The sequence below is a fragment of the Ursus americanus genome, chromosome 4, assembly GCF_024610735.1.
Source record: "Ursus americanus isolate L20-20 chromosome 4, mUrsAme1.1.p, whole genome shotgun sequence".
NCBI lineage: Eukaryota > Metazoa > Chordata > Mammalia > Carnivora > Ursidae > Ursus > Ursus americanus.
This window is the reverse complement of record NC_142130.1, coordinates 88364802-88378903: the sequence shown is the minus strand read 5'-3', so window position 1 is coordinate 88378903 and position 14102 is coordinate 88364802. Positions and strand designations below refer to the sequence as shown.

The 14102-nt window shown below is 40.2% G+C and overlaps 2 protein-coding genes across 9 annotated transcripts in view; one reads left to right on the top strand and one right to left on the bottom strand.

Annotated features, from left to right (window-relative positions):
• The window catches only part of SON (SON DNA and RNA binding protein), a 32018-nt gene extending 29904 nt beyond the window's left edge, over nt 1–2114 (bottom strand). For all 6 annotated transcript variants that reach the window (XM_045785550.2, XM_045785551.2, XM_045785553.2 and 3 more), the window contains exon 1: nt 1964–2114. In XM_045785550.2, the coding sequence (XP_045641506.2) occupies nt 1964–2040 (77 nt within the window). In that variant the 5' untranslated portion in view covers nt 2041–2114. The remainder of the gene's footprint in view (nt 1–1963) is intronic.
• An 874-nt stretch (nt 2115–2988) lies between these two features.
• The window catches only part of GART (phosphoribosylglycinamide formyltransferase, phosphoribosylglycinamide synthetase, phosphoribosylaminoimidazole synthetase), a 30092-nt gene continuing 18978 nt past the window's right edge, over nt 2989–14102 (top strand). Inside the window, exons 1-7 of one of the 3 annotated variants that reach the window (XM_045785547.2) lie at nt 2989–3122; nt 6013–6165; nt 8723–8818; nt 9292–9466; nt 10546–10657; nt 12275–12343; nt 12808–12933. In XM_045785547.2, coding sequence (XP_045641503.2) covers nt 6021–6165; nt 8723–8818; nt 9292–9466; nt 10546–10657; nt 12275–12343; nt 12808–12933 — 723 coding nt within the window. In that variant the 5' untranslated portion in view covers nt 2989–3122; nt 6013–6020. Of the gene's footprint in view, nt 3128–5979; nt 6166–8722; nt 8819–9291; nt 9467–10545; nt 10658–12274; nt 12344–12807; nt 12934–14102 lie in introns of all 3 variants that reach the window. The other 2 variants (XM_045785548.2, XM_087861770.1) reach the window with 2 other exon arrangements.

Here is a 14102-nt window from a genome sequence, read left to right as displayed (position 1 = left end):
CAAAACCAGAGCTCCTACTTAACCACCATATACTTATATGTATATATATAAAATAGCTATCTTTACTTAAACGTCAGTCTTCTTACCCGAACTAATATATGTAAAAACAGATGAGAAAATACGGCAAATATAGCTCACTGAAATGACAAGCCAAATTTTGTTTCTATACAGATAATGTATTACGTATTATTTGACAAGCTAAATATTCCTCTAATTAGTTTATCTAACATTCTTTTTAGACTTTGTTTCTGTAGCTCTTTTACACTTTTCCTAATAAGTGCTTACGCATACATGATCACATTATTAGGGCATGGATGTAAAACACAGAGAAGTACAACTTTAAAGTCGGTAAGAAAATAATCATCTTAAAGCTACCAAACATTTATCTCAGTTACTAAAAAGGAATGAAAATTTCAAACCACCTCGATACCCAGCAATACGTTCCAACAACAGAATTCTATGAAGCCATAAAAAAAAGTCCCAAAGACAACCGAAAATGTGAAAAAGACACACTTTTTCACAATCAGGTGAAAAAACACAAAACAAGATTACACTTCACAAAATATGTATGTGCATCTGTGCACACAAAGAAAAAAATGAACATAAAGAATATTATGTTGTGGCTTTTCAACTTTCTCATTTATTTTTTCTAAAAATTTTTATAATAAAACACTTGTTTTTCAAATACAAAAACTGATTTTTAAAAGGTATAAAAAACATTACAATAAACAAACAATCATCACTTCAAATTATTAAAGTTTTCAGAAAAAATCATATTCCTTTACCTCTGGACTTTTCTCATCACCTAAAATCACTAACATATAACAAAATTTTAAACATCAATGAAATGAGTGAGCGGATATATTTCCTGCTTAAACAATATATCCTACAAAAGTAGTAATTTTAACGATACTATATACCATTGCCCCAATAACGCCATGTTAATTTCAGCGCGTAATTTACAATTGCGTTTTCAAATTCACGTATTGCTCTTACTCTCAACTTTTAAAATGTATCTAGCAAAAACATTTGAACCCGGAACAAATATTTAGGTTATATAAGGCAAAAATACTCAAAGACAACCACGAAACAACATGACCAACACCATTTTCCTTCCTCGGTAAACAGCTATTTCTTTGGAAATCTCTTCCTGTTCAAATTTTGTGGAGCCAAGGCTAAACTACGTAAAGTCCATGAGCAATGGTAAAAGTAGCGTGTTGGTCATACATGTCAATTGGGGCGGGAGAAGCAAAAAAAAAAAAAAAAAGACCGAAACACAAAGCCTACTACCCACTTGCCAAATTGAGAAATTACTAGTAATTCAAAGTCCCCTTCCATTCTCACCTCAAACATTTCATCAAAGTATCTAATATTAATTTGTTAGCTGCTTTAACTTCGATTTCTAATCCATTAGAATGCTGCCTGGTGGAAGCCATAGGACACCAGGGCCCAAATAATCTAATTAAAGGATCCCGACCCCCCAAATGGTCTGAAGTGTGCAATAATAAAGCGGATTTAAGATTACTCAAGAAACGGCCGTTAGAGACCCTTTCCGGTCATAGGCACCGGCCGGCGAAATCCGCGGAGGCGGAGAGGGGGAGGGGAAACGCGGCGGCGGCGGCGGAGGAGCTGAGGAAGGAACTAGGCCCGTCCCTGGTGGACAACCAGGCCTACAAGTAACTAAAAGGGAAGAGATTACCAAACGGAAAAGAAAAATAAGCATCTTAACTCGGTTCTAGAAGAGGGACTCTGGGGTTACCTCGGAAAAGGCGAAGTTCCTCGCTGGAAAGGGAGGGAGCGGATGGGGGGGGGGGGAGGGCCCGGAAAATGGATCCCAGGCCCAGGCGGGGCTGTAGCGGGGCCTGAGGCGAGGAACGACGGCGTCTCTGAAGAAAGGTGCTGTGGAAAGCTAAACGGGGCCCTAACGGTCCCTTGGGAGCAGAAGAGTCTGGGAAGCGTTTACCTGGAAAGCTCCTGTTGAATTTCCCGGAATTTACTGACCACGAAAGACCTAAAAATCTGCTCGATGTTGGTCGCCATGGCGTCCGCTCCGTTCTCTCAACTCCTCCTCGCTAGTCCTCCAGGCTCCCAGCATGCCTCGGGAGGAGGCGCAGCGGCCAATTCCGTCTCTCGGCGTCCTGATTGGCTTCTGTGGGAGCGTCCAGTCCGGCACGCTCCGCCGCTGGGCCAATCAGTGAACACGGCCCAGTTCTCCTCCGCTGTTTCTGAGCGGCTAGGGTAGAGGTGCTGACGTTTGCGCCGCGCACGACTGTGTCCGCCATGTTAGTGACTGACGCAGGCGCCATTACAGGAGAAGTCTCTCTTGAGGCGCCTGTGTCAGCTTGTTGTTAGTCTCCCAACAGTGTTTGGAGAGGCTTAAGAGGCTTACTAAATGCTCAAGATTATATAGCATGAGAAAAGGAAGCAAGAAAGGCTACGTGGTTTGACACGGGGCCTCCGCTGTTTCTGGGTGGCGCCAAGTTGTGTTTTGGTAGGGAGATGCATCCGGAAAAGCATTAATCAGCGCCCGTCCCCACTGTGGTGCGAATAAGAACACATTTTTATCCCCATCTTTTTCCCATGGCATCCCATAATCACTTCCCTCCCCCCGTCCTTTTTTTAAGCACTAGGCCAGAGGCCTTAGGCGGCCTGCTGTTCAAAGCCTGGTGCATTCTTAGTCTCCTCAGGATACCAAGCGGGTCAGCTCTGACTCGTTACCAACACACAATTAGCTGATCGTGGGTTTAGCATTTTGGCGCTCCCCTTCCACAGAGCTCTGAAGGCTCCCGAGGAGGAACAGAAACGTTACGTGGCGCCTCATACTAAAGTGATAAACGCGCAAGGTCCTGGTAGCTTAACTATGGAGTAAGCTGAGGCCGCGCACAGGAGCCAAAGGCAATCACACTTGATTACCTCCCTGCGGACACCACGGGCCGCGCGCTGACCAATGGGGTGGCGCAGCCGGCCGCTGGGCGGGGCGGGCGGGGAGAGGCGCGCGCCGGATTGCGCTGGGCCGACTTCCGGCGCGCGACTGGCGGCTGGGCTGCGAGCGCGCCGAAGAGCGTGCAAGTGTGAGCGGCCGGACCGCCTTGTGGAGGTGCAGAAGCTCACTCCGGTTTTAAGTAAAGTACATTTATGCTTTGATTTGGGGACTTAACATCAGGAATTGGATGAAACTGTAGAAACTGGTTTCGCTGTAGGAATTCTCGTCTTGTTTTTAAATGCTGTGGGTGGGGGTTCGCCATGTGCTTTTCCCTTCTTTTAACTGAGGTTTACGTTGGATCTTCCACTTTCCCTGCCATATAAGATATCGGGCCTTTTTGTATCTTTATACCTTTTTTAGGTCACAAGCCTAAATTGCATATTTTCTCTTTATGCAAAACCCAGTCTGTTAGCAGACTTAGTCCACTTCTGTAATTGGTTTCTGCTTTATATTATTCACCAAGTCCTTTGCAGTGGCTTTTCCTGGCTCTTATTCTCGTTTTAAATTACCCATTTAGATGACTGAGGCCCACGAAGGTTAAGTTACTCAGGGTATCCCAGCTAGGGGCAGTCTCTAACCAAAGCACTTTGGAGGCGAGGCCTCCTAACTACTCCTGGTGCGGATTCCTGCAGGCTGAGGGCTAACGCTGTTTCTGTGATCCACTGTAGTAACTAGGACAGTTTCCCTTTAGTGCCCCTCTTGTTCAAAGTAAGTGTAATTTTTCTCTAGGTTTCAGAAAAAAGTCTGTTCCAGATATTTCAATACACGTGGCAGGTTTTTTCCATTAAAATAGCTTTTGCCTCTCTGAGACAATAATTGAGCAAATTTTTTTCTTCAAGTTTTCAGTGATTATAATCTCAGTTGTTAAGAGTATTCGAAGCAAAATTGCACACATTGGAATCCAGACTTTACTTCCTCTTAGATATGTGACCTACAGCAAGTTATTTAACCTGATTGGACCTCAGTTTCTTCTCTGTAAAATGAGATGGCTGTTTTACCTCACAAAATCCTTTAGATTATGTGAAGTAATTCGTGAAAAGTATTTAAAATAGCATCTGGAATAAAGTAAATGCTCAAAAATTGTAAGTGTTTTGTATTATCAGCTTAAAGTTAAGTATAATCCTAGCGTCACACAAGAAGTTAACTGATTTCAGTTTTCTGTTTTAAGTTTGCCTTCTACATGATGAAATGCCTTCTAGAGATTAGTAAATTCGTGTGACAGAGTATTTCTTTGGTTTTTCTTTGCCTGTTAGTACTTCTTCCTGTCCCTAATGCATCAATTCATGTAAAAGTAACAAAATATTAAAACATTTACTACTGCTGAGTGTCAGAAATTATATGAGGTGTTTATAAATGTCATTTCCCAAAAAATGTCATTTCAGTTAACCTTTATGTAGCCTCTTAAGGCAAGTTCTCCTATTTCCATCTTTTAAGATGTAAAGAAATTGAATTAGAGATCGTAAGAGCTTAGCCAAGGTCCCACTGCTCACTTGAGTTGAGATAAGTATTGCATCCATCCTGCTAAGAATCAAATGCCAGAGCCAAAGTGAGACATGTTCAAGTTTGATTTTGCCTTCTCTACCAACTTTCTAACATATTACACTGACTTCTTAAATCAGGAGTTAGCAAACTATGGCCCTTGTGCCAAATCCTTCCTGCCACCTATTTTTGTACATCTCACCAAATAACAATTTTTACATTGTTAAATGATTGGAAAAAAGGAAGAATGATATTTTTATGATACGTGAAAATTATAAGATATTCAAATTACAATGTCCATAAATAAGGTTTAATGAAACACACCCATGCTTATTCTTTATAAGCTTCTAGTAGCTTCTTATCACTTAGAGCAGAACATAGGCAAACTATGACCTACCACCCACTGCCAGTCTATGTAAGGCTTTCCTGTACATTGCCGTGTTAATCCATCTCTGTATTGTCTATGGCTGCTTTCGTGCCACAGCAGCAGAGTTGACTTGTTACTATAGAAATTGTATGACTCTCAAAGGTGAAAATATTTATTATCTGGTCCTTTACAGGTCCCAGTCTTAAATATTTCTTTCATCTTATAACTTTAAAGTCTATTATTTAGGGGCACCTGGGTGGCTCAGTCATTAAGCATCTGCCTTCGGCTCAGGGCGTGATCCCAGAGTCCAGGGATCGAGCCCCACATCAGGCTCCCTGCTCCACTGGGAAGCCTCCTTCTTACTCTCCCACTCCCCCCGCTTGTTTTCCCTCTCTCGCTGTCTCTCTCTGTCAAATAAATAAAATCTTTAAAAAAAATAATAACTGAAGTCTATTATTTATAGTATCACAAGGCTTAGAAGTGGGTACTTTAAACTTGGGGTCTGAATTTGCAGTATTAGGATTCATGTTTAACTGAGGCTTGATGATTATAAATCTTTTAAGATTTTTTTTTTAATTTATTTATTCGACAGAGATAGAGACAGCCAGCGAGAGAGGGAACACAAGCATGGGGAGTGGGAGAGGAAGAAGCAGGCTTATAGCAGAGGAGCCTGATGTGGGGCTCGATCCCATAACGCAGGGATCACGCCCTGAGCTGAAGGCAGACGCTTAACCGCTGTGCCACCCAGGCGCCCCTATAAATCTTTTAAAAGTGGGAAAATGAAGCCTAAAGAAGGGTGATTATTCATAGTTTTGTTTTGTTTTTTTTTCAAATCAGGTAACAAGTCACCATTTTATTCCTTAACCTAACTCTAGGCCAGTCTGCCTCATTTTTAAAATACCTCCCTTTGGGCGCCCGTAGGTAGAGCATGTGACTCTTGATCTCAGGGTCGTGAGTTCAGGACCCACATTGGGTGTAGAGATTACATACATGCATACCTCCCTAATCTTTGTGAAGTATGGTCATCTCAAATTATGAGCCCTAATTTTTCACAAATGAATCTTTGGGATATTTACATTTAAGTATTTAGAAATTGTGATTTCTTAAGTATGTGCATTCTAAAATATCAACTGTGGTTTTCTTTCTGCAGCTTTTATTTTCCTTTTGAATTCCTGTTTTGCAGACAGAGCAATGGCAGCCCGAGTACTTGTAATTGGCAGTGGAGGAAGGGAACACACACTGGCCTGGAAACTTGCACAGTCTAATCATGTCAAACATGTGTTGGTTGCCCCAGGAAATGCAGGCACTGCCTGCTTGGAAAAGATTTCAAATACTGGTAATCATCTTTTAAAGTGGGGAGTAATAGTTAATCATTGTAAATGATAAACTGTTAACTATATCTGTTCTGTATAAGGTGGATAGCTATTCAGATCTAAATGTTTTTCTTAACCTTAAAATTCATGTGGTAATTTGAATACTTGCCTAAGGTTGTAAATTTTAGGTATCTTGTTCAGAGTGTGGCATTTCTTTATCTTAAATTACTTTAAACGTTACAAAATATACCCATTGAAGAAGTCATAAGTGCCTAAAGTTAAAGGCAATCTAATGTGTATTTTTGGAAATGAAAACTTGAGCAGTGCTCTTAAATGTAAGATTTGGCAGTTCTGAGTCCATAATAGACCTCAACCTTTATCTCTTTCACTGGTAAAAGTGAAAAAATGATCAGTTCTTATGTTACATTAAGTTCTTTAGTGGCTTCCTATAGTAGTTAGAATAAAACTCACTCCTTAACATTCTTGCCAAAGCGCTTTGCGATCTGGCTTCTGCCTAACTTTCCAGCCTGATATTTTATATTCTTTGTTTTCTTTTCACTATGTTCTGTCCATGCAGTCCTGCCAGTTTCCCAAACAGAGCTGCCTTGAACTTGATATTTGTTTGTTTCCACCCCTAGCATGACTGGCTCCTCATCATTCAGGTCTTAGTTTATATGTTAACTCCTCAAAGAGGTCTTTCCTGAAGTTTCTAAGTAAAACATGCCCACCCCATTTCTTTTGTTTTCAGTCATGAACCATTATATGTATTTACTTTACTTTTCTATTGTCTATCTCCTATCTTCATTTCCTTGCTAGAACATAAGCTCTAGAATGTAAGCTACATGAAGGCAAGGAACACTTCTGTCTTGTTTTTGCATTGTGTGCACCATGCCTAGTACCCTATATGGCACTTAATATTTACGGAGAAAACACAGACCCAACAAGCCACAAATTGGGAGAAAATAATTGCATGCGTAGGACCAAAAATAATAAAAAGATAAATAAGAAAGTATCTGCTTCCCTGGGACCTTAGCTCTGTGGGTGAGGTATTACATGTGTTTATTGAAGAACTGGTAGATTCTATCTAGATATAGTGATGTTACACAGGCCAGCCCATGAAAATCTCCCAAGATTGCCATGAGACTGCTACCACTTGCAGCAACAGGTTAGGTGTGTCCTCTCTCTCTTGCCACTCTATTGTACAGAGATTGTTGGTTCTGCTCAGCCCAATTGTGTTTGCAGATACTAACCCAGAGTGCATGGTACTCCATCCTTAGCCTACTCAGGCAGCTCCTATAGATTGAGAACTCTAGTCTTTCTGCACTTACCCCAACACACCAGAAATGTCACAGAGTAGTTTAAGACTTCAGCCAACTTAAGAATGGTGGTCCAGATACAGTGAAATAGGAGGATGCCTATAGAACCAACACAGGCTTAATATGTGGTTGATCCTGCTCCTAGTTATTTAGAATTCCATTGAGAAAATTTTCCTGGCTTGTAGGTTGAAGTAAGCTAGGTCTTAAAACTGTCGTTCAGGGGGCACCTGGGTGGCTTAGTCAGTTGAGCATCAAACTCTTGGTTTCCGCCCAGGTCATGATCTCAGGTTCATGAGATCAAGCCCTGCTTTGGGCTCTGCAGGGAGTTGACTTCCCTGCGCCCACCCCACGTCCCCCCCGTCCCCACCACCGTGCTCGAGCACTCTCTCTCTCAAATAAATCTTTAAAAATAAATACATACGGGGCGCCTGGGTGGCACAGCGGTTAAGCGTCTGCCTTCGGCTCAGGATCCCAGCGTTGTGGGATCGAGCCCCACATCAGGCTCCTCCGCTTTGAGCCTGCTTCTTCCTCTCCCACTCCCCCTGCTTGTGTTCCCTCTCTCGCTGGCTATCTCTATCTCTGTCGAATAAATAAATAAAAAATCTTTAAAAAAAAAAATAAGTACATACATACATAAATAAAATTGTCGTTCAGTTCTTAGCTTACTCATCTCTGCACAAAGACCCTTCCAGCTCAACCAGAAATAGCCTCTTAGTTCACCTGATATCATTAGATTTGCCTAATGTGTTCACACTTGGTTTGGTTTTTTGTTTGGTTTTTGTTGTTGTTGTTGTTTGGTTTTGCTTGCATATTTTTTACCCGACATTCCCATATAAGCATCCTAAGCATAGAGACTTTGTGTTAACATCTTAAGTCAGTGACTAGCACAGTATCTAGCACATAGTGGTCTCAGTAAATCTTGAGTAAATAACATTAAAAGGCGGTTTCTGAGTATACTCTATGGGACATTTTTTGTTTACAGTCAATGTGACATGAATACAGTAGTCAAGAAAGTACTTCAGTACCTCTTTGGGAAGCTTCCTGGTATTTTCATCTAACTGGCTATAGTAATCAAAGACTGAGCTTTGTTGGTTAGCCTAATGCAGTATGCTCTGAATTTCTAATGGTAAAACTATCATCTGTACCCATAAAAGAAAAGCAATAGTTAATAAGCATTTCAAAGTATAGTACTTATTTTTCAGCATGACTGTTAATTTAAAGAATGTTTGTATCAAGTGAGGTGGGGTGTTTTTTCTATTCACAGCCATCTCGATCAATGACCACACTGCCCTTGCTCAATTCTGCAAAGATGAGAAAATTGAATTCGTAGTTGTTGGACCAGAGGCACCTCTGGCTGCTGGTAAAGTTCATTTCTACTTATTGTTACAGTATATGCACTGCCAACAGGAGCTTAGAGATCATCTAAGCCAATTCATTTTGCAGATGAGGGTTTCTACTATCATACCACATTGGAAAAAGAGCTTTCACCTTAAAATTTATGGGTTCTACATTTTTTTCCCTGACGCATCACTAATGTGATGAATGAAAGAGCAAATTTGCAACTGTGGAAAATCTTTTAAATGTTTATATTCTGCTCTGTTCTGGTGTCCATTTAATAATCATATGTTTGACGCTAACAAATACAACTTTTGCTGGATTTGATCCTGTTATTAACGTTTTTGTTTATATTCCATAGACAACATGAAAAACTTATTCTCTGCCACTACTCATCTGCCTTATGCCAATGTAGATTTAGTCTAATCCTGATTCTTCAGAGTCAAAAGGCCCTACAGAGACCTTGGTTCACGTAAAGCTGCTCATTTCCGTCCATAGGAATTGTTGGGAACCTGACATCTGCAGGAGTGCGATGCTTTGGTCCCACTGCAGAAGCAGCTCAGTTAGAGTCCAGCAAGAGATTCGCCAAAGAGTTTATGGACCGACATGGAATCCCAACTGCACGGTGGAGAGCTTTCACCAAACCTGAAGAAGCCTGCAGCTTTATAATGAGGTAGCTAGAAGACTGCCTGTGAGGGCAGTTGTTTTGTTAGGATATTTAAATATACAGGTCACTTTTGTGTCACAGATTTATAGTAAGGTAATCATGGCGGAAAAACTCATGCTGCATAGGTTGCCTTTTTACATTGTCAAAATAGGATGGGACTCTGTGCATGTATACTTGTACAATCTTGCGGCTTTGCAGAAAGAATATTTTTAATATTACTGAAGAGTTTCTAGGGGAAAAGATACATTTGGTTAAGCAGTCATGCACTTCTCTTATGGTCAAACTAACACAGTGGCATCTTACAACATAAAGGGTATTGATTCTTTCATAAATAATTAACTGGATTGAAGAGTCATCACTTGACCTTCTGCCATTGCCACTTAGATCTAAATCTTAAGACTAAACATTCTTGTTCTCTGTTATATCAAAAATATGAAGCAGTTAATAAATAGACACGTGCCTTTGCCCTTTTTTTGTTGACACTTCTCCCTTTTACCTGGTATCTTTTCCTTTTAGTTGGGTCAATTTCATTCTTTATTCATTCTTCATCCTACAGGGTTTCTTAGACACTGAATGTTATTATTTCCTTGTAGCCAGATGCCTTGGGTAAGTAACAATTTTGTTACTTACTTTGGGTAAGTCTCCTTCTAGATCTCCAGTCCCACCCAACAGAAGAAATTACCAAGAACAGTTTCATCTGTGTACTTCCAAAAATGACTTGCGTATCCATGCTTATGATGGTCTTACACAGTCACATCTTCTACTGGAATGAGAGTACAATTCTCTGCTTTGTTCTTTAGTATCCTTCCATACTTAGACTGTACAACGGCTTTTGTCTTCCAAAGGTGTTGCCTGTATGATCTCATGATAAGTGAAAAAAGCAAAATTGTATGTACCATATGATCACAACTATAAAGGAATACATAGGGAAGAAATCCCGGTGAGAAGTATATCAGAATGGTGTTGGTATAAGTAATTTTTTTTCTGCTTTTTGGTGGTTGCTATAGCACATCATTACATCTCAGAACACTTTAAGCTTTTGAATTTGAGGATTTATTGGATATTGAAGATTACTGTCTTCACAGTTCAGACTTCCCTGCTTTGGTTGTGAAGGCCAGTGGTCTTGCGGCTGGAAAAGGGGTGATTGTTGCCAAGAGCACAGAAGAGGCCTGCAGGGCTGTACAGGAGATCATGCAGGTAGGTTGTTCCTCTGGAAAAGTCACACTGTAATGGATACTCCTTAAGTTCATGAAATATTGCTCAAGATAAGGAGAACCTATCTAACAAACACACAGGTAAGTTGTTTTTTATAATGCCATGTATTATACTCCATCTCTGTAAAAGGGTTTTTACAGATCTACACTGATGGCTAAACCACCATGCTATTCTTTGGAAGTGAGTTCTAGCATGCTTTGTTGACTGCTACAGAAAAGTAGTAAATCCTCAGACTACAGTACCTTCAACTTCTCAACCATCCATGGAGACCAAAGTATTTGTCTTTTGTGTCCCAGGTCTAAGAGAAGTGAAGCAATGAATTAATATACTTTGCTTTTACCGTCCATTTTGGTGGTTGTTCTCCCTTATAGAAATCTATTTTCAGGGGCGCCTGGGTGGCACAGCGGTTAAGCGTCTGCCTTCGGCTCAGGGCGTGATCCCGGCGATCTGGGATCGAGCCCCACATCAGGCTCCTCCGCTATGAGCCTGCTTCTTCCTCTCCCACTCCCCCTGCTTGTGTTCCCTCTCTCGCTGGCTGTCTCTATCTCTGTCGAATAAATAAATAAAATCTTTAAAAAAAAAAAAGAAATCTATTTTCAAAGGCATCCCCTAGTATAAGGGTACCAGGCAAGCATATCATAATTATAATCAGACATAAGAATTAAGTGGTAAGGGTGAAAATATCTTTTTTCTGTTACATGTTTGGAAACTGAAAAGCCAGATCCCCAGAAGAGTGTTAATGATGTGTTCATTTCATCTGTACCAATACTGGCTCTGCATTATTGCCACTGTCAAAATAGGAAACATTCATATGGGGCACCTGGCGAGAGATTACTAAATAAATAAGCTTTTAATTAAAATAAACTTATAAATAAATTAAGTTTTAATTTCTTAGAAGTTTAAGTAATCTCTACGCTTGACGTGGGGCTCGAACTCATGACCCCAAGATCAAGAGTCACATGTTCTGGGGCGCCTGGGTAGCGCAGTCGTTAAAGCGTCTGCCTTCGGCTCAGGGCGTGATCCTGGCGATCCGGGATCGAGTCCCACATCAGGCTCTTCCGCTATGAGCCTGCTTCTTCCTCTCCCACTCCCCCTGCTGTGTTCCCTCTCTCGCTGGCTGTCTCTCTGTCACATAAATAAATAAAATCTTTAAAAAAAAAAAAAAAAAAAAAGAGTCACATGTTCTTCCAACTGAGCCAGCCAGGCACCACAAATAAATAAACTTACAAAAAAAGGTGGGGGGGGGCATTCATATGTTCCTTTGAGGTTCTCAGAAAAGGAAAAGGAAATTACAGTACCAGTGAATTGGTTCATAATACAAATGGTGAAAAATGACAACAGCCCATTGAGTAGGGGCGCCTGGGTGGCACAGAGGTTAAACGTCTGCCTTCGGCTCAGGGCGTGATCCTGGCATTCTGGGATCGAGCCCCACATCAGGCTCCTCCACTATGAGCCTGCTTCTTCCTCTCCCACTCCCCCTGCTTGTGTTCCCTCTCTCGCTGGCTAATAAATAAATAAAATCTAAAAAAAAAAAAAAAAAAAACAGCCCATTGAGTAAATATTAAAACCCTTTTTTTTTTTTTTTTAATATACAACAAGGATAAAGCTTATGGAGCAGCTGGAGAAACAATTGTCATTGAAGAACTTCTTGAAGGAGAAGAGGTGTCTGTATGTATATCCATCTTTTTGGCTTTTATGGAGTATGAGAATCTGGTTGCTTCATCTGAAAGCATAAACCCAGCACTTAAAAAGGAATTTGTATATGTTTAGTATTTTGAATGCAAGTGAGAAAAGAATTTATCCTCTTTTAATCATGCCCTGTATAACAGTAGAGGACTTGGATTTTTATCACATATTATTTAAGGGGGGGTAAAGTTGAAATATTTCACTTTGAGAGTAGCTTGACTTTTTTTCCTAACTGGCTCAAAAATTACGGATCCTTCAGAAATTGAGTATGCAAGATATTTTGATTCCTGTTGTAGATAGCTTAGGCTTATTTATGTTTCAACTCACTTAAAAAGAATTCTTTTTTTCCCTGAGAAGAGTTAAAGTACATATGGTTCCCTTTGTTAAATTTTTTTTTTTTACTTTTTGCCATTTAAGATAAATGGGCTATTTTGTTTTCTCTACAGTGTCTGTGCTTCACTGATGGAAGGACGGTGGCTCCTATGCCCCCAGCACAAGACCATAAGCGACTGCTGGAGGGAGATCACGGCCCCAACACAGGGGGAATGGGAGCCTATTGTCCAGCACCTCAGGTACTTCCCAGAGGCCCTGCTGAAGTTCATTAGTCATTATTTAAGTCTTCTCAAAGAGCTCTTGGACCATATTTTTCTGTCTGTTTTCTGGACATGATATTACTAATCAGCAATTTGGATCTCCTGTTAAATGAGATGTATCTCTTCCAATCTCACTCTAAAACCTTTTCTAAAGTCTGAAGAATTAAGCGTGGATTGAACAGATCCTTCTAGGTCCTGCTCTCTACACACTATATTTAACCCATGAGAGCCAATTATAGTCTAAAATTATTTTTTATTCATCTTTGGATATCCAAGGTCCAGCACATAAGTGCTCAATAAGTGTGTGTGTCTGTGTGTGTGAAACAGAGATGAATTGAGAACCAAGTCCAACTATAATCTGTTCACGGTCTCTGTACTTCATGGTGGGTACATAAAGTATGTTTCCAAACAATTTCTGGACAGTTTTTCTAAGAACTCTGCATTGGGTGTCTTATAAGTAGAACTAGTATTTCAGAAACTCACCCATTCTTTTCATTGATGATAGTCAGTGCCTTATACACATTTTTCTTAATTAAAAGATTAAAAACAGGATTTACCTTAAGCTATAACTGCTATTTAGGAAAAGTGATTTTAGTTTAAGAACCATCTCTAGGGGCGTCTGGCTGGCTTAGTCAGTGGGGCATGTGACTTGGTCTTGAGGTTTTGAGTTCAAGCCCCACATTGGGTATAAAGATTACTTAAAAATAAAATCTTTGAAAAATAAAATATTTTTTAAAAATAATTATCTCTAAGTCTAATTTTTATGAAATAGGCATAGAATATACCAGAAGAATACAAAAGGGCCTCAAGGTGGTAGAGGAACTTTTTTCATTTTTATTATTATGTTGTAGGAAACTATTTTTAGCGAGTTTTAAGTGTGTACATGTTTGAGAATCTGTAGGTTTAGCGGTAAAAGGTGATTTAACATTTAGTCCTGAGATGGCAGCTGACACTGATCAGTAAATATATAATCTAGCTTCTTCTTGTGATAATTTTTATCTCTCAGAGGTCTTTCCTATTTTATAAGAATAAGACTGCCTACTTGATAGGGTCAATGTGAGGATTTTAAAAGCCTATGAATTTAAAGTGCTCAGCCTATCTGAGGTAGTAAAAAATAATAATTCTCACTGTCCCCTTTCATTGTCCTA